General features: G+C 41.8%; 1 protein-coding gene across 2 annotated transcripts in view; it reads right to left on the bottom strand.

Annotated features, from left to right (window-relative positions):
- top2b (DNA topoisomerase II beta) overlaps window positions 1-19200 on the bottom strand; it is a 45214-nt gene that overhangs the window by 12139 nt on the left and 13875 nt on the right. Inside the window, exons 7-30 of one of the 2 annotated variants that reach the window (XM_034705298.1) lie at window positions 16899-16923; window positions 16491-16703; window positions 16227-16400; window positions 14741-14842; window positions 14501-14638; window positions 14255-14393; window positions 13095-13252; window positions 11264-11389; window positions 11071-11181; window positions 10233-10338; window positions 10019-10128; window positions 9513-9605; window positions 9196-9310; window positions 7741-7862; window positions 7376-7524; window positions 7026-7257; window positions 6641-6775; window positions 6346-6546; window positions 4813-5008; window positions 4640-4731; window positions 4285-4452; window positions 2390-2473; window positions 773-967; window positions 560-689 (exon numbers count right to left, since the gene is read on the bottom strand). In XM_034705298.1, the coding sequence (XP_034561189.1) occupies window positions 560-689; window positions 773-967; window positions 2390-2473; window positions 4285-4452; window positions 4640-4731; window positions 4813-5008; window positions 6346-6546; window positions 6641-6775; window positions 7026-7257; window positions 7376-7524; window positions 7741-7862; window positions 9196-9310; window positions 9513-9605; window positions 10019-10128; window positions 10233-10338; window positions 11071-11181; window positions 11264-11389; window positions 13095-13252; window positions 14255-14393; window positions 14501-14638; window positions 14741-14842; window positions 16227-16400; window positions 16491-16688 (3274 nt within the window). In that variant the 5' untranslated portion in view covers window positions 16689-16703; window positions 16899-16923. The remainder of the gene's footprint in view (window positions 1-559; window positions 690-772; window positions 968-2389; window positions 2474-4284; window positions 4453-4639; window positions 4732-4812; window positions 5009-6345; window positions 6547-6640; window positions 6776-7025; window positions 7258-7375; window positions 7525-7740; window positions 7863-9195; window positions 9311-9512; window positions 9606-10018; window positions 10129-10232; window positions 10339-11070; window positions 11182-11263; window positions 11390-13094; window positions 13253-14254; window positions 14394-14500; window positions 14639-14740; window positions 14843-16226; window positions 16401-16490; window positions 16704-16898; window positions 16924-19200) is intronic. The other variant, XM_034705297.1, reaches the window with a different exon arrangement.

Genomic DNA, 19200 nt, shown 5'->3' on the forward strand with positions numbered 1-19200 from the left:
TAAAGAACATATATGGAATTATTGAATTAACAAAAAAGTGTTAAACAAACAACGTTTTATTTACCTGTCGCTGTTTTTCACATCGTCACAGTCAAGCAGAAACCTTGTTATCATTTTAACCTTTGAGTGTTAATCAATGCTTTGACCTCCTTTGATGTATTTCAGTAAGTTTTCCAAAATATAACAGATGAAAAGTATTTGAAAAGCTTGTGGTTGATTGATCATGCAGTGTTTAGTCATGCAAAAAAACAAGTATGCAAGAAGGCTCACCTCAACAACTGTGCACTAAGCAGAATAATAAACAGGTGTCTGTAACTTCATTTGGTCATTGATTTTTTTTAATTGTTGCACCCCTAATTACAGCCCACTTCATGGCTGCAGGCTGAAAGGATCCACTGAAGCAATGTCTAACCTGTTTGTTCTAATGAGCAACTTAGATTGAAGTAAATGAGTGAGCAGAGTTTACTTCTAAAAGCACCAAATGATCCTTTAAATCCTTACCTTTCCATTTCAGCATAAACAGCACATATTATTTAAACAGCTTCATTTGAATACTAACCGGGCTCTTTTTTCTCCTTCTTCACACGAGGAGTTTTTGGCTTGGTCACAGAGTTCTCCCCCGCTGTCGCTCCTTCAGCAACCAAACCATCGTCGTCAAACTCCAACTTCGCCGACACGTCTGCGTCAGTCTGAGACGAGAGCAGCTCTTTTAATAACCTTGAATATTCTGGGATTAACTTTCTTATCCCAGCGTCACGCGGGCAAGTCTTACCTTCTTCTTTTTGATCAGTTTCTTGGCCGCGTCAGATTTGATGGGCTGAGTCGGAGGCTCCACCCTGCGACCATACGGCGAGGGCAAGGTCTCCTCCAGGTTCAACTTCTTCGCTTTAGGTTTGCCGACCTTTCCTTTCACCAGTTTGATGGCCTTTCCTATGTTATTCTCCTCTCGCTCCTGGGCCTCCAGTTTCTATCAACAAAGATGTATTCAATGACTTTCAGGTTATAAAGACAGAAAATTGTAAAAGTTTAAGTCCTTTTCTCTGTCAGTTTCAGGTGTTGTGTGCACACCTCAACACTCATTAGCTCAGTACAGTCCAGTCCTACCTCCAGCTCCTTTTAGCACAGGGACAATGCTTTCATTCATGAGTCAGTTTTAATAATATCTTTCTTTTTAGGGTACTGTTAGGCTTTTTCAGTGCCAGGGACTCTTTCTGAAAATAGGGATGTACCGAAATCACTATCATTTAACCAGACAGAGACATTTAATCAACTAGTAATGGTGCATTCAAGCCCCAAAGTCCCAAAAGGACGCTGGAGAGAGACGGAAGATGACGTTGTGTATCATACGATGAGTAGATGCTCAGCTGGGGGCTGTGGCTGAGTGACAGGTCACCATGAGCGCTTTTTTTCTCTGCCGACAGACTGATTGTGACCCGGTTGCGCTCCCGGCTGAAACCTGACCACGTTCACATGCTTATTTTTCTCAATAAGAACGAGTAGACAGAAAACTGGACACTGTGAGTCTGAAATATGTTTCTGTTCAGTTCCCTTGTTGAAGTCTGAGCCTTCACTTTTATGACTGTATGTCCGCAGAGAGATTATGAGCCTGCTCTACAAGTTGATATTCAGTGTGTTTAACATTTTGAACACCTCAATATGATCCGTAGCTATTCAATACTGTCGTTATTTAAATTGTGTCATGAAGGAAAAATTTGATTAAAGGAGGAAAAAGCATTTGGCTTACGTTATTTTAATGATTAATCAATAATTGATCTTTAACATTTCCAAAGATCGATCACGGAAAATACCTAGAATCTACACCCCTAGTCTGTATGCTCAAAGCATTGATGAAAAGGCAAAAAAGAAGACATTTCAAACTAAATCCTGCCTCCTAAGCCTCCTCAAACCTCAAATCAAAGCCTCCTCGTTGTGAGGGAAACACCTGAACAAGAAACTTTTGGAAAACTTCAGGTTAAGGCTCCCCTGAATCTTTAGGAGAGTATTTGGTCAAAAGGGAATCACTGACGTACAAATGTGTCCCTCAGTTGGTGTTTCCCTGCTGCTCGTAGCTTTAAGTTTCAGGTTCAGTTGACTTAATTTGTAGGTAGAGCACCGACACTCAAGCGCCAAGCTGCCACTTGCTGCGGGTCTTTGTGCCCTTGTCATCTCTTATGTTTAACATTTAGAGTACTAGATCAACATCACTCTCACTAATGTATCTGCTAAAACATCAGACTGTTCTCAAGATGATCTTGAGCTACAGTTGAACCACACAGACATGTAGCTCTGATGGAGTAACAGCTGTGGTGATGTGTGTTATACAAAGTTTGAAGTGGTTTTTAATGCGAGATGAAATTTCCCTTTATGAACAACATTAAAAAAAACTTACGTCCAGCTCCTCGATGAACACAGCTAGATCCTCCTTCCACAGATCCTCTGGATCTTTCCTCTGGAGGTCATTAAGCTCTGATCTCTGCATCGAAACACATTCATGTTTTAATCAACACGTGTCCACTTCATAGCTTCATGCAACAAATGAGATCCTGGATCATAGTCAGCTGAGGACGATGCTGTTGGATTGGGTGTGCCCTCTAGTCTAGAGAGTTTATCAGCTTCTTTAAGGTCCACCTCTCCCAAGTGAGTGTTTTTAATCTGGTTTAAAGGGATCTTTAGCTGCATGTTGCACAGCTAGTTGCTACATTAAATGTGATGATTGTCTTACTTTGGACTAACTTTGTGAGAAAAGTGTTTCTTTTCTTAATTACAGCCAAATCCACAATCCAAACCGAGAAGCTAGCAGGCTATATTTGTATGGCGTTTTGCACCTGGGGCTCTCGATCCATCCAAAGAGGGTGATTTGTCAACCCCTGCTTGGTTCTTGAGTGATATCTTGTTATGAAGGTTGGCCCAAGGACGTTACCTTTGATTCAGAAAATAACACTCAAGAACTTAACCCCCTCATCCTGTCCATCAGAGGAGCGAAATGTTCAGAGAATTTATTTTATTTTGCACTGTCTGCTTGCCTGTCATTGTCAGTGATGGTTTGCTGAGTGATGGTTGGGGAACCTGTCAGCCCTGCGTTGGGAATATGCTAACATATTTCTAAGTAATTGATTAATTAAGGGGTTCATTTCGGTTAAGACAAGATCAGCTGTGATTCTGTGTCCGGAGGGACAGTAAGACTCAAGTTACGGACTTCAGAGCAGTGAGGGGGGCTTTTGGGAAGGATTATTATAAATAATAACCTTTCCCAATTAAAAACCGACCCAACACTATTTGGAATGCATGTTGAGTTATGTAAGTACAGAGAGAGAGAGCAGATTTGATAATTCGTCTGAACTGAATTAGATGATGAAAAGACTGAAAGCTGTTGAAATGCTTGTAAAATATTTGAAGTTTCTGCTGTGTGTTTTGTTTTGTTTTTAACTCTGTAAAGCATTTTGAATTGCTCTTTGTTAAAAAAAATAAAGCACAATTCATACAATCAGAGATGTAGAGATCAATTGTGCTTTATGAATAAACTTGCCTTGCCTTATCATTCACAGCATTCATGCTGCGGCTGGTCAGTTCTACTGTAGGCTCAGTTGGCACAATCCTGATGTATATACACATCAGAAGAAAGTAACAAGTCATTCCTACCATACCAAATCACAAAACTACCTTAGCTCTTCTATTCTCAACTTACTTGTCTGCGTTCATCTGCACTGACCTACAGATTTGCAAAAGACTGCAGTGGTCTCGCCAGTGTGGCACTCAGCTGGCCCGGAGTCTGTCACTCATGCATCTCGGCCAGAGGGGCCAATATAAAATGAAACCCTGATATGTTTCAATCTATGATTATCAGAACCATAAACTTGACTCTTTTTTTTCACCCTATTATTCATAAGCTGGATGAAAAACAGTGATCAGTTTTCTGCAGAGAAGAAGGCTCATTGCTCTCATACTGTGGAGCTCAGATTTGTTTTAATCCCTGATTGTGAGCATTTTTAAGTTATATGAAGTCTCAAAACTCTAATGCTGCTAAAAAGCCTCTAATTTATGTTGATTTTTTTTGCCCCCTATTGCTCACAGATTGCACACATTTCAGTGAAAGTGTTATAAATGTTTGTTGCTTTTATGCCTGTGCAATAAAAAAAATTGAGCTTTACTGTCTGCATTATTGTTAGAATTGCGCAAGCTGCCGGGGCCAACATTTTAAAGCCTTGATGTTTGAAAGTAAACTCTCAAGTTTCATCAAAATGTGAACAGTGAGATGAAACGAAACTCAGCACTGATTGGACGCACCTTCTGGTCCCTCTGTTTGAGCAGATCGTCCACCTTCTCCTTGGACAGGCACCACAGAGGCATGTTGAGGATGTAGTTAAAGTTCGGCCCTGACGTGGAGTTGGAGTCCACCGAGCTGTCGCTGTCGTTGCCGTTGTCGTTTGCATCCTCTGGGTCTTCCTCTAGAGCCTGTCAGAGATTTAGGAGAGAGGAAACTCAGAAACCAGCTCAGGTTGTTTTGTGTTTGATAATGACGGATGTGTTTTTACTGACACACTGCAGAAACAGCTCCCTCTTGTGTTCTGTAATGGATAAAGCATCATATCTACTGTATAACTAAGGCATTTCTTTTGATAACAGACTCTTGTATCCATACCTTTTCCTGAGCCTTGGTCCAAGCAACCACTGGATCTGACTCGAACCCTTTCTGAACCAGCATGCGGATCAGCTCACGCTTAGATTTGTTCTCTGAAAACACAAAGAAGAACGGTTCACAAAAGAAAACAAACTGAAGGGATCACATAAAAGTTTAGTTTCTATTGTTCTGACCGATTGTAATTTTCCCTCCGATCTTCTCGAGCACGAAGCGAGCCTGGTTGGACAGTTTGGAGGCCTCGGCTCCCAGGCTACCCAGCATCCAGTCCTTCCTCAGCTTGTAGTAATGCAGGCGCAGCTCGAAGAACTCCCTGAGGATGTCCTGGACTGAATCGTACCTCTTCAAACAACCCATTTGGTCAAACAGCACCTGATGAAGACAGGGTTAGAGATGAGTGAGGGACAAAAATGTCAACTTAAAAAGGAGCTCCTTAATTTTTTAAACCTTGACCATATCGTTTATGTTTGGGATCTAAAGTCTGGTTTAGGATATCCTGTGTTGGTCAGCGTAGCCCCTGTACCTTCGCAGAGTAGCAAATGCGCACCTCCTCAAAAATGTAACTACGTGTCGAATCAATGCAGACCGCAAGCCCTGTGATTGGTCCGCTTGACGGCATTGTGTTTCCTGCATTTATAACACTTCTGAATCACTGCACATCGGCCGTGCATTTCATCTCCTCTGACATCTCCTCTCTATTCTTCCCTGTAATCATGTCTGTATGATAAACAGCAACATGTCTTTAAATTAAAATAACACGATTTGAATCGCTGTGGAAAAAGTAAACGGACAATGTAGCCGGGCCGGAAACAGGCACCCCGACTATCAGAGAGACCACACTGCCCTCAAGCTTTTCATCTGAGTATTGCTGACGCAGAAGTGAGCAGAAGAGCTAACGTCCGTGTCAGCCACTGCTGCATAGAGTCGACACACAAGTATAAACCGGGCTTTAGTGACTCAAAGTACAAAGAGGTTGGAAATGCTCCAGTAGATTGGAAGCCATGAAGCAGACTGTTGTGGCTGTAAGGTAGTCTTTTACGGCAAGTTCGTCCAATACAATAAAAATATATGTTTTTGCCTGTGATTGGCTCAGACAGTTGTTTTTATGCTGTCTGATAACAGCACAGAGAACATGTATACCACTGTTGCACAACAGAATAAAACTTCAGTTAACCCAGGTGTTAATGTATCTCTTGAACTTTGCCTCATTACTTTCCAACCTTTTATTCCCTGTGTTGTAAATCTTAAAGTCAGTTTTTTAACTCAGCTGCCTGTTTGCTCCCCTGCTCCAGAGCTCGCATCACACCCATCCTTCAGCACCTCCACTGGCTCCTCATACAGCACCCAATCCACTTCAAGATCCTGCTCATCACCTACAAAGCCCTCAATGACCTAACCCCCTAATACCTGACCGACCTCCTCAAACGACTCCCCATCTCGCCTCCTCAGATCCTCAATGCTGACCTCCTGTTCCCCATCACCAAGACCAAGCACTGCACCTTGGGGGACAGAGCCTTTGCCATCACTGCCCCATCTATCTAGAGCTCTCTACCTCCAAACATCAACAACTCTTACTCTCTTCACTCATTTAAAAATAAACCTACCTCTTCAAAACAGCCTACAACACGTGATATGATCATATTTCAAGATACAAGACGGAAACACATTCCAGTCTTCATATTTCACAGAAGGCTGAGATCACAGTTTACCATGGAGTTGCAGGTCAGGCTGGACTGCAGCTTGAAGACTTTGTGCAGACCGACTGATTCGGCCTGGGCCAGCTTCTCCTCAGACATCCGGACCACAAACTTGACGGTGGAGTCTGTGTGGTACTCCTTGTAGTCGTGTATTAAGGCCGGTGTTTTGTCCGTACCCTGCACCATGGGTTCCAGCACAGACTCCTTGTAGGCCTGCACAGGGAGGAGGAAACATCAACGTTAAAGTCATTTTCAGCTGAGACATCCACCTGGACTGTTATCTCAGAGAACACAGTATGAACTTGACCTGCGTCCATGTCCGAACAGGAAGCTCAGTGATCTCAATGGTGTTCCTGTCGATGACTGACACCTCTCCGCTGACAAGGTACTGGTTCTGACCCAGCTCGTGGATCGTTCCCTTGAAGTTTTTGTAGCTTGGAAGCTGTTTGGAGACAACAAAACACAGGAAGTGAAACTGAGAGAACCATCAAAGTTTGCACAGGTACATTAGTTTAAAAAGTAGGAGATACGAAACTTCTATTGGCAGTAAGAGGTCTCTGGCTTGATGAATCAGGGAAAGATTTCTGCAGCATTGTTTCTAACATGTTTAAAACAACCTCTCTTTGATTCTAAAAACTACAACTGGAAGCCTCTATTCCTCAGGCCCTAAAGGAGAACTGCTGACTCCTCACCATCTGCAGGGGCTCCTGGTGGTTGAGCAGGCGGTTGATGTTGTTGACGATCTCTCGTGGGTCGTAGTTGGGGATCTTACACGCCCAGCCTGTCCCGATGCCCTCGGCTCCATTCACCAGCACCATTGGAATGATGGGGATGTACCACTCGGGCTCCACCTTCTGGTTGTCGTCGAACAGGAACTTCAGCAGGTTTGAATCCATCGCCGGAAACAACAGCTTCGCAAGAGGACTACGGGAAAGGAAATGAGACCAAAGTTGTGAGACTTAAATCTTCAGACTGAGTTGAAAGGAGGATTTTAAGTGCATAAAAGCCTGGATACTTGTGTTTGTTTTCACTGCTGTGTTACCTGAGCATTGTGAAGATGTAACGAGGGCTGGCAGCGTCTTTTCCGCCGTTGATGCGAGTACCGAACTGACCCAGCGGCTGCAGGATGTTCGCGTTGTTGCTGCCCACAAAGTTCTGAGCCAAGTTCACGATGGTCATCATGAGAGCTTGCTACACGGAGAAACAGAGAACTCAGTCAGTTTTTGGATGAATAAATGAAGAATAACTGCATTATATCGGACATGCTTTCTGCCAAAAGTTGGTGAAAATCTCAAGATCGTGGTTTGGTTATTAGTAGAAAAACTTCCATATTCATTATTTTTACACTGGATGGGACATTACAGAGATATCACAAGCTCCCTTGACTGAAGACAGACTGTTTTTTACCTCTCCGTGATGGTATGCAGACATCTCTGCCACTGAACCGGCCAGCTGTGCTACCTTCACCTCCCTCTTGTCGTTCCTCTTCATGCAGGTGAACAACACCTTCCTCTGGCCGGGCTTCAAACCTGAAGACAACAAACAACGTCATGCAGATTGAAACAGTGATTCTGTGATGACATGCTTCTTTAAAAAAGTACAAAATTCATTAGATTAAGAAGTGTTTGACAGAACTTCAAAGAAATATTTGACCAGTCATTACTGTTATGAACAAAGAGATCACTTGGGGTGCTGCTGTTTCATCAAGTGTGAATCAAAAACCTTCTTGATAGCCTTTAGACTGTATTACTCCTGTTTTAATCTTTTTATAACGGCTCCTCTCTCTTAACACTCTCTGTGACCTCTCTCAACTTCCTCTCTCTATCTCTGACCTCTTGATACCGTCTCTTTCGTCTGTTCCACTAACCTCTCTGAAATCAAAGCGTCCAGAGCCGAAGCAGAAAGTCTGCCTGAGGAAATGAGGTCGACTGAGTCAGTGATTCTTTCAGCGCCTTCTGAAAATAAACTTTCTCACAGACTTCCCCTTGATGATTTGACTTTTATTTCCTCTCTGCTTTTTATTTCCATCAAATGGTTTTGTTCACCCCTTAGGTGCCTACTCTGTCGTGGTTCCTGTTCTCTATAAAAACCCATCATTTTAACCGTGTGTCATTTAAGGTGCATTTCTCCTTTTAGCCCCCAGAACCACTTTCCCCGGAACTAAAAGGTTCCTGTGCCCTCATTGTTGTCTGTGTTTTGACTGCGGGCTGAAGTCCCGGGTAGATTGTGTAAATCAGGCCAGTGATGTATGGAGAGAAAAACAGGTAAATGCACTACACCAACAGACCAGAAGAGGGCAGTAAAACAAAGACAAATGCCATTCATCACAGATGACACCATAGAAGCAGACAGGCAGGCAGGTACCATTATGAGCTACACAACAGTTAGCCTGTTAGCATGAAGAGACTCAGCTGGTGCTGTTTTAGATGGTGCTATATTTCATCACAGATGGATTCACTGAATCAACACGTGAGAGGAGATAAGCGTGAGTAGCAAAGACGTTTCAACACGGCTTTAAAATCCTTTTGAACTCAAAAAGCCGTGACAGAGATCGGCCGGTGTTTTGGTTTAAACAGCGACCCTGTTAACTGGAGACTTTCAGCCGGATGCATCCCTCATAAACGTCTTTAGACGATCATTAAATATCTGATGAGGATATTTTGAAATCTTAATAAAAACTAAACTAGCCTTTGACCTTTGAAAAGTACTGCCCCCCAAATAGAGGCTTTTCAGGGGGAGATTGACTACCCCTGAACTAAATTTAGACCCTGGTTGAAACGCACGTATTTCAGGGGTAAAGTTCTTGTGCTCGAAAAATGCCTTTAGGTTCTTTAGTAACGCTCTTTGTGATGTAGACTTTACCATCAACCAGGGAGGGGATGGATCTCTCGTTGTCAGAGTTGGAGAACAGAATCAGCTCTTTGTTGATGAAGTCGTTGTAGGAGAGGTGTCGGGCCTGAGTCCCGTACAGGTATTTCTGAAAGAAAACAGTTCAATAAATATGAATACACAAACTTTGATCACCGATGCCTGCACACAGACGCCTTCCTAAGGTCTCACAAACTGAACTGCACACAAACAAACATTAAAAGTAGAAAAACCTCCTCACAGGGATCATGAAGCTCACACACACACACATCTAGAACATCTCTCACACATCTACGACCAAAACCACAAACCTCCGGCAGGCCATGCATCCTCCTCTGGCGTCTGTCCTCCATGAAGTTGGTCAGCCACTCCTTCCTGTGGTCTGCCATCTTCTTACTGAAGGCCTGAAACCACAAACCTGCAGCTCAGCACACATTCACTACATACACTGTTATCTTTAGTTTGGACCATAATGAGGTTAAAGACAAACACTTTTATACTTTTGAGACTTCTTAATTGGAATCAGCAACATTTTGACACTGAATTATTTAAATCTGCCACCAGGAGAAAGAGCTACGTGGGTACTGATGTCAGATAGGGGCTGATATTCTGTAGTTCTGCTAAATCCTAACTCATTAAAACATTACTCCAAACTAATATCTTAATGATTTCATTAGCCCAGATATTCTTATCTAGGGGTGACCCCAAATAATAATCTTATATTCAACGATTCGTTCTAGTCGAAAGGCGGATCCTTCCATTCAAACTATGGGGGTGCTCAATGTCGACTTTACATAATTATCAGTTTGTTTCTCACCAGAGTGATGGCAGCGTCGTCATCTGCTCCGCTGTATCTGAACATGATGCGATGTCTCTCCATCTCAGCAAAGTATTCCTTTGCCTCTTTGCTTGTGCTGGTACCCAAACCTGGAACATAAATGTAAATCTATAAACTCCACAGACTTCTGAACTCCTGAAGCTCTTAATTTTGAAAGTTTGTGTTGATTTAGTAAAATACTTGATGAGCAAACCTTTGTAGTACTTTACATGCCAGGTTTTATAATTCTCCGTCTGTTTCTTCCACTCATCGAACTCTGGAATGCTGTAGAAGGCCATCTGCTGCTTGTTCTTGGTCGCCTGCAGATCACAAGTTTACATCAGAGAGGTCATCTTTAAAAGTCTATTTGTGATGAGTTCTTAAACACACTCAAAAATATGTCCTGCAAACAAGCTGTGATGGCGACAATCTGTTTAAACAGCAATGCTCTGATCAAGCATTTCACCCCCATGACATCACCAGACGTATGATGAACAGTCGTCAGAATAAAGGATTAAAATCAATGCAGCAGAATCTTGTTTGAGCCTGAGCAATGTTAGACTTTATCAGGCTAAAAGTGGAACACTTATGATTTTAAGGTCGCTGATGAGGTGAATTTATGGGCAATAAAAAGTTCTGTTAAATGACGTGATACATTAGAGACAGCTGTTTTTTGGGGGTTCTGGAAGGAGCACTCCACATGCTTTATTTACTTAATTGTATTTTGTTACTTTCTTTACATGCATAAGCATGCAAGTAAAGAAAATCCTCTTAAAGTCCAGCATATTTGGGTCATTTTCAAATTTCACAAATACAGCTCTATCAGAAGATATATCAGGTTTCCTTTTAATCAAGAAGAGCAGAGTCAAAACGGTCCTTCATCACTCTGCCCCAGCCTTCAGATGCTTCTCTCCAGTTTCAATAATTATAGACACATCTCTGCACAGCGGAGGTTTTGCTGCACGCTCCAGGATATTCACAGGCATGCTTTGCAGCCTCGATCAGCGCTTCTTGTGATCAGATTTGTGTGAGCGCTCGTGTCGCTCTCTTACTTTGACAATAGGTGTGATGAACTCCTCCAGGAATGTGTGTTTCAGGAGGGACGGCCAGTTGTGGTGGAAGAAGTTGATGAGCAGACCTTTGATGTGGGAGCCGTCTTGATCCTGGGAGCGGTAAAGAAGAGTTAAATACTGTTTTGTTTACTGTCAGCGATACTGAAGCTGTTAGAGAGTCCATGAAGGTCACCTGATCCGTCATGATCATGATCTTGCCGTAGCGCAGGCTTCTTAGGGACTCGGGGTCCTCGTAGCTCTTCTTGTACTGGAGGCCGACGATTTTGATGATGTTGTTGATCTCAGCGTTTTCCATAATCTGTTGAAATAAGAGACAGAAAATGTCAACAAAGAGTATAATCATCATACATGAAGCAATCATCTTGTGTTAATCAGTTGATCGTGTAAAAGGGAAGCCAATTATTCCCCCTGATAATAAAAGATTGATGTTGCGGTTTCAGCTTCTTTTAGCTCGTTGATTTGAGAAAACCAAACCGATGATGCTTTGAAGGAGATGTTAGGAGATGTTTATCAAGAAGAGAGGAAACACGCAAGAAACGATTGTGGCTGAGAGTCAAACCAGAGACCACTGCAACAAAGCTTTACACAGGACTTCCACCAGATCTGTGTCCGGTCTGTCTCCGATCCACTGCGGTCCGGCTCTGTGCTCCCTCGTTCGTCAACACCCACCAGTTGCGTTTTCAGAGGTGGTTCAGAGGTGGTTCAGAGGTTTTCCCGCTGTAATTACTGAATCAAGGATTCTCCTCCTCTCCTCATCCATGTTGTCTTTCTGGTCCTCTGAAAACCTCCAACCTGTTGACTCCAGGCCTGGCTCCGCTCATCATGATGGTTTGTTGTTGTAGTTAAGTGAAATACGATCTGGTGATAACACAGAGTGTTTTATTCTGAAAATTAACCGGATGTTTTCATTTTGTTTTGGTGCCTGACTTCCTGTCCCGCTCCATCTGCTCTGTTGAGATTGATGCGTTGTGCTCCGGCATCAGACAAAAATGGAAGTCTTGTGTATCTGATCCGGAGGACTCTGACCTGCCGGAGTGGATCCAGTGGAAGTTAACACATTGAGTAGAATAGAAACCTATCAGATCAGGTGCTGTGACGGATGGAAGACGGACCGGACACAGATCTGGTGGAATTTGGCCGTTAGCCTCTGTTTATGGGGCACGCACTTTAAAACGCTATGCTAACCAGCACCCCGGCATCTGAATTATAATTGTGTAACTGCTGAGGACAGTCGCACCTTTCAAACATTCAAATTCAGTGAAACTTCAACATATTTAAAGCTCCTATGAGGAGTGTTGAGTGGTTACAAACTGAGTGAAATAAACAGTGATCTGTATGACAGCTAAAAGAAAACAAGACCATCAACATTTAAGACTGACCGTCTCCATGTTGTGGTTTTAAACGCCTGTCACCTCTATGAGGGGGGAGGATTCACAGTGCATTGAAGAAGCAGTATTTTGTGAGCGATACATTTCAGTGTTAAAAGACAACTTGATGAGATTTTTGTCTTCTTACAAATTTAAATCAGCAAAGATATTAGAGGTATGACTTTCCACAGGGGGCGCCAAACTCTACACAAACAGACAGTTACTCACTGGAGCTTTAAAGTCATGATTATAATGTTTGACGATTTAAAATGCTCCGTTTACGGCCAACATTAGTTTATTATACGGTGCAGATAAAACCTCTCACACACTCTGATTCAACAGGTAGGGAGAAATAAGAGTCACGTGAATTCCTCTAGAGGGGGACTGTTATTCTTCTCGTGTGAACAAACATAGGAGCAACAGCAGAGGCTTTAAAACATTTTAAAGTGAGTCTGAAAACACAGATATGAAGTCATTACACTAAGACACTCACTCCTCTGTGGAGATTAGTTGGTTATATCTTGATCTGATGATCCAGTGTGGTTAATGTCATTATTTGCCTCCAGTGTTTTTTTTAACTTAACTTGTCCTCACATCACTCTGAAAGACAGATGTCACAATCATGCAGGCTCCTACCTGTTTGTGTGTTGCCTCTCGAACATTCAGGATCTTTCCTCTCAGAGGGAACACTCCGTAGCGATCGCGCCCGATGACTCCCAGTCCAGAAACAGCCAAAGACTTGGCTGAGTCCCCCTCAGTGAGGATCAGTGTGCATTCAGAGGAGTGTTTGCCACCTTGGATATGAATAGGGAAACATTTATTATCACTTTTTGACAGGCGGTAATAAAACATAACAACAAGAAAGTATTACATTAAAAGGTAGAAGTTCCTCTCCTGTTGTTACTCTTAAAGTCAGACACTGATGGACAGAATTTAAAGTCTTTTTCTAGTGACATCACTGGATAAAACATCACCTTGCAGAGCTGGAAAGGTTTGAATCCTGCTAAACATTTGTCTAACATCATCTCATGTACAAACTAACCAATCACGCTTCAGCAGCTTCTATTTTCCTTTCCCTGTTTTTGTTTGTTGGATCTGGTAGCTATTAGGGATGGGACATGATTTTCAAATCCTTTAATATTCGTTCAATTTTTAAAAAACGAAGACTTAATGTGAATATTATCTAATTTTAAAAGTAACATTTTTTATCGTTTTCACCACTGCCTAGTTTTAATACGGTATTCCTGCTAGACAGTGGTGTCTCTAAGGTATTTGCTAAGTGCATTAAGTAACAGGAGAAGAAGAATGCTAACTGCATTAAATAGCAAAGAAGAAGAAACGAGTCAAATGTCGCTGGACATACGTGTGTAGTGCTGTGAGAGTCAGAGAATGAGAAAAATGCAGAGACTGAGCATGGCCCTAACCCTAGGCAGTTTCAAAAATATTTAAATGCACTCTTTGATCTTTAAAGATTGGATACAAAGGCCTGTTTCACTCTTAACAGAAGCTAAACAAAGGATAACTACTTCTGGGGAATTTATTGTGTATCCGTTTCTCTACATTGCTCCCCCCGCTGTGTTAATTAAGCCTAAAGCACATGTATCAGAGCTGAAGAGACGCTGATGCTCTGAGAGGCCATGTAATGCCTTTGATTAACACTATAACCAATTATCTGCTCTTTAAAGCGCTCTCTCTGTTCTACATCAACAGTGAAGAGTTAGTTTAGAGGCCCAGTGATGGACTTTCAGGCTCAAACATTGCACCGCACATTAATAAATAATCACAGTTTAACACACCAGCATCGTTGGCGTCGTCTAGCTTGGGGATGCCTTTGATCTTGCTGTACTTCACAGACGAGCACTTCTTATTCAGCTGTGTCTGAGCTTTGAACTTCACCCAGTTGAGGATACTCTCGACGATCCCGCAGTTTGTTGCCTGCGGGTGACAAAGGCACAAAATGCTTTCATGGCTGTTGCGCTGCTATTTTACAAAAATAGCAAAACCAAAAACAGAGCGAGGAGATGAAAGTGAAGCGTCCTTACAGCTCTGACAAACTTGTCTGACAGAAGGCACTTGGACCCGAAACTCTTTGTCTGGAGAGTCATGTTCTCCTTGGTCTGGGAGTCGAAGGAGGGGTTCTCGATCAGGGCATTCACAAACACCCAGATGTGGTTCTTCACCTGCGGCACAGACGAGAGGAGGATTGATGTTTTTGTTTTGTGAGACAATCGGATCAAATGTAGCCAACTTGTGTTTGAAATGCTGCATGAAATAGTTTGTACCTGGAAAGGCTTGACTGACACTCCGGCCTTGTTCTTCTTCTTCACCACTTCAATAAGTTTGGACACAATCTGGTCCACCACATAGTCGATGTGTCTGCCACCCTAAAACAAACACACGATCACTCAGTGTTAGAAGTTACCAATTACTTTCACAGTACCTGGGTGCTATTTAAAGCCCCTGTGACGATAGACTGACAATATTGGTGCTTCTCATGAGCAGTAAAAGCAAAGGAGACGACCATCATGAGCACTTACTATTTCCTTATGGCTTTAATATGTGAAACACCAAGTCAGTGTCAGACAAAGATACGTAAGGGAAGACTTTTTTGTCGTGAACGTGTGCAGGGCAAAATCAGAAATGAGATAGAGGTTCCATTTAGTCAACAGAGGGCGCCAAACTGAGGTTTCCTGTTAAGATGGGACTGTTACGCCTCTGTTCTGTCTCATCTGCAATGTGGAACGTTTGATGATGATGGGGCCAAGTCTCATCACCACTGAGCCAGCATCGAAGGGAGTGATGAAGGCTAAACAGAGGTGAAATGGTATCACTGTTAACAGCAGAGTCTGTGCATGTATGAGGCTGCAGCTGGATTTTTTATCAGATATTCACTTAAAAAAAAGGCAAACATCAAAATATTAAAATATTTAAAGCCTCTGGTAACCCAAATCAACAAAAACGCTCTACCTATGATATTTATAGTCACAAGTACATACTATTATATACATATATATATATATATATAATATTAGAGCTGAACTTTAATTCATTTTAGAAGTATTATCGGTTAAGTTTTTGATACCGTTCTAACTGTAGGATAAAGAAGGCAAGGTTAACTTGAATATTTATGATGAAATAAATATCTAACCAATCAGAAATTAAACTCTGAGTCACGTGCACACATGTTCAACAAAACTACTCCTTTCCTGCTCAGACCGTCTCCTGACGTCGCAGTCAGCTCCCCTCAGTGTTGCCCTAGCTGTTAGCTTGTTTGCTAATCACATACTGCCTGTAATCTGTCTGTATAGCTGTCTCTCTGCTCTTTGCACCGCTGTGATCGTGTGTCTCTGTCTGCATGTCTGTGGCTGCGAGCTGACACCAGCCCCTCCTTTCTTGGGGTTCAGCTTGTTTTATGGTTTCCACTCGTGCAGCTCAGAGGTCTGCTCCTCACAAAAGAGCCACAGTGACACAAACAGGAATTATTCTTTCACATTATTCCACTTAATTTAAGAGTAAGCTTTACAATGCTTCTTTGCTTTTAACATAAGTGAGATACGGGTTGTGCCTGTGGGAAAAATAACCAGATAAGAGTCTGCTCTTCATCAAAGGTCTTTGTTTGGTGATTTCCTTCGCTCTTATTACAGAATGCACTGAAGCTGTACTTTACTTTGACTCAGTTTTTTCTGCAGCTGTTGTTAAATATGTGAGAGCTGCTTCACTTTAAACAGAAGTGCTTGAAACAGTTATTCCCTGTTGATATGTAGATACCTTGGTTGTGGCGATGCTGTTCACAAAGCTGATCTGTTGGAATCCTTTCTCGCTCATGGTGAGGCAAACCTCCCACCGATCGTTCACAGTCTCGTTCACCACCTTCAGGGCCACACCGGTCTCATCCAGTTTGTCCTTCACATACAGATCCACGTAGCTGCGGAAGCCAGTAATCTGAAGGCACAGAGAGGACAGTTATTAATACTCAAATGCATAAAACCAGCCCAGAATATAACATGTAGTAAAGGGGATAAAGAAACTTACAGGTAGTTTTTTCCCGTTCAAAGAGACTTTGACCCCCTTGCAGGAGCCGGCTACATCATATGCTCTGCGGGTAAGAAGCGCTACAATATCTTTGTCCAGTTTCTCCATCTTGAACTTGGACAGGTCGGGCTGGAAGGTCACGCAGGTGAAATCCTCCCCATCGAAGAACTTGACCTTCGGGTCAGCGGTCTTGCTCATGTTGTTCTGCCACGTCTGAGGATGGTGAAACATGAAACGTCATATCCACTTGTAAATTATTTCATTTTACAAGTTATTCACAAAGTCTTCTATACGCAAGTTTATAAAATGTGAGCACCCTCAGTGTAACACATGTGATTTGAAACACCCAATTGTGCCAACACAACCCTGCAGGTGCAACCATATAGATGATAACATGTGCAGTCTTACCTCATATAAGACCACGAGTCAACACCTACAAAACAGCAACGACTTTATTCAAAGAATCAAAAAGCAGTCAAGATTTTATATTGAATATTTCCACTTCTATGAGTTCTACATGGTCTGACATTACAGCAAGTCTGCTGCATGAACATTACTAAGAGGGGAATGTGCGTTGATCCTTACTGCAGAAACAAAGCAATGAGAACAATAACGTATTAACCACTGCAGCAAAGCTTGTCTGAAGTGATTGTTTGGTTGAAAGTTAATAAAAGACTATTCAAAATCTAACAGAAATGACAGTCTGGATTGAATTAATACTGACTGTGAAATAAACTCTTAGGATAACTTCAAGATACAGAAGAGTGTTGCATTCACTAGAGTAAAAGAAATCTGCTCGGTTACTCTGAATGAAGGAGACTCTGTCACCTCAAAGTTTTCATATGGGCTTCTCAACAAAGCAACCGTTTAGTCTAATCTTTTGTTTTATGTTTCAGACAGTTGAGGATACTCGTGTCTTTCAGTAACATGTTATTGTTTAAGTTTGGTACTTGTCTAAGTTTTTAAATTTTGTAGTGGTCTACAGTTTTTAGACGTAAAGCTGGTTCTGATCTGCTGGACGTTGCAGAGTTTCTCCAGGATGTATTGAGCTGCGATGGGATTCTTAACCGATGTAAGATGATGCATCTGAAATGCATTCAGGCTGTTTATGTGATGACATAGGAGGCTTTCAGGCAAGTGCATTTAATACTGGATAGCTACTCAGAGTGCAACAGAAGCGCTGTATCCCTTTAATTCAGAAAAAAAGTGCAGTTTTATTTTCATTAAAACTTCTCTTGTAATTCTGAGACCATCATCTCGTCCATTCAGAAAAAAGAGGACTTGTTTGTTTCTCAAGTGGATGTGTTCACTCCCTCACTAAGAACATCTAGATAAAATCTGTAAAGTAATTCTACTAACACATTCTTGGTGATGTTGGACATTAAAACAAGCCTTTTATATTCGAGTTGGACTTCTTTTAAATATCTAACACCGCCATGTTTCCACACTCATTTTCAAATCGCTTCACTGGCTCCCAGTCCATTTTAGAATTGATTTTAAAATGATGGTGTGGACTTTTAAAGCTCGTAGGGGGTCAGCTCCAGAAGACATTGTCGACCTCCTGACTCCCTAAAAGCCTTCATGTAACCTCAGATCCTCCGGTAGGTCATTACTAACTATTCCACGCTCAAACCATAAAACAAAAGGGGATTGAGCATTTTCTGTTCGGGCCCCGAGGCTGTGGAGGGACCTGCTGGAGGAGATCAGGGGAGCTAACACAGTGTCATCTTTTAAGTCACTTTTAAAAACTCACTATTTTAGACTTTGTATTGATTTTATGGTTTATTACTTTGATGCTTGTTTTAACACTTCTATTGGGTAATAATATTTTCCTAACTGCTGCTTACTGCCTTTTTAATTGTTTGTAAAGTGCTTTGTAATTTGTTTTGCTATATGAGTAAAGGTATTACTATTATTATCACTATTATTATTATTATTATTATTATTATTATTATTATTATTATTATTATTATGTCTATATAAATCCACATCAAAGATGCACCTAAAACTACATTTTGAGTCCATACATGTTTAGACTGATCACATACATATGTCCCTTGTGTAATTATTATATTTTTTTAATTTTAATAATAAATTTTACCCTTTGCAATAGTGATGCAGCAGATCATAGTTGGTCCACGTGTGATCTACTAATCCAGGGGTTCCCAGAATTTTCAGCCCGCGACCCCCAAAATATAGGTGTCACAGACTCGCGCCCCCACCCTCCCTCCAAGTGATGCAGAAAATGACCCTACCTATATAAGCATGTGTCTGTGTTTCCTGTGCTGTTATGAATTAACCTGCTGCTACTGATGCATTTGATAATTAACTGTTCACTAACCCTAATCTTAGGAGTCATCTGGCAAAAAGAAATGCAAAAAAACTCATTACATTTTCTATTTTCAAGGTTTTATTTCAAGTTAAGCTAGTAAGTTTGTCAATATTTTTTCCTATAATGGGTCAAATGTATTCATTTTAGATACTTTTTTTTAATTCTGGAAGACATCTCACAACCCCCCATTTGTGTCTCACGACTCCCAAGGGGGTCCCGACCCACACTTTGGGAACCCCTGCACTACTCCAAGGAAAATCCTGAATGTTAATCATCTACGAGTAAAATAACAGGTTGTGATTAGCTTTCACGTTGAGAAGCTTTTCTTTATGTTGAGTTGATTCCTGATTAGAGTGGAGTCATCTTCCTGTTTTGTCA

The sequence above is a fragment of the Notolabrus celidotus genome, chromosome 16 (assembly GCF_009762535.1).
Source record: "Notolabrus celidotus isolate fNotCel1 chromosome 16, fNotCel1.pri, whole genome shotgun sequence".
NCBI classification, from domain to species: domain Eukaryota; kingdom Metazoa; phylum Chordata; class Actinopteri; order Labriformes; family Labridae; genus Notolabrus; species Notolabrus celidotus.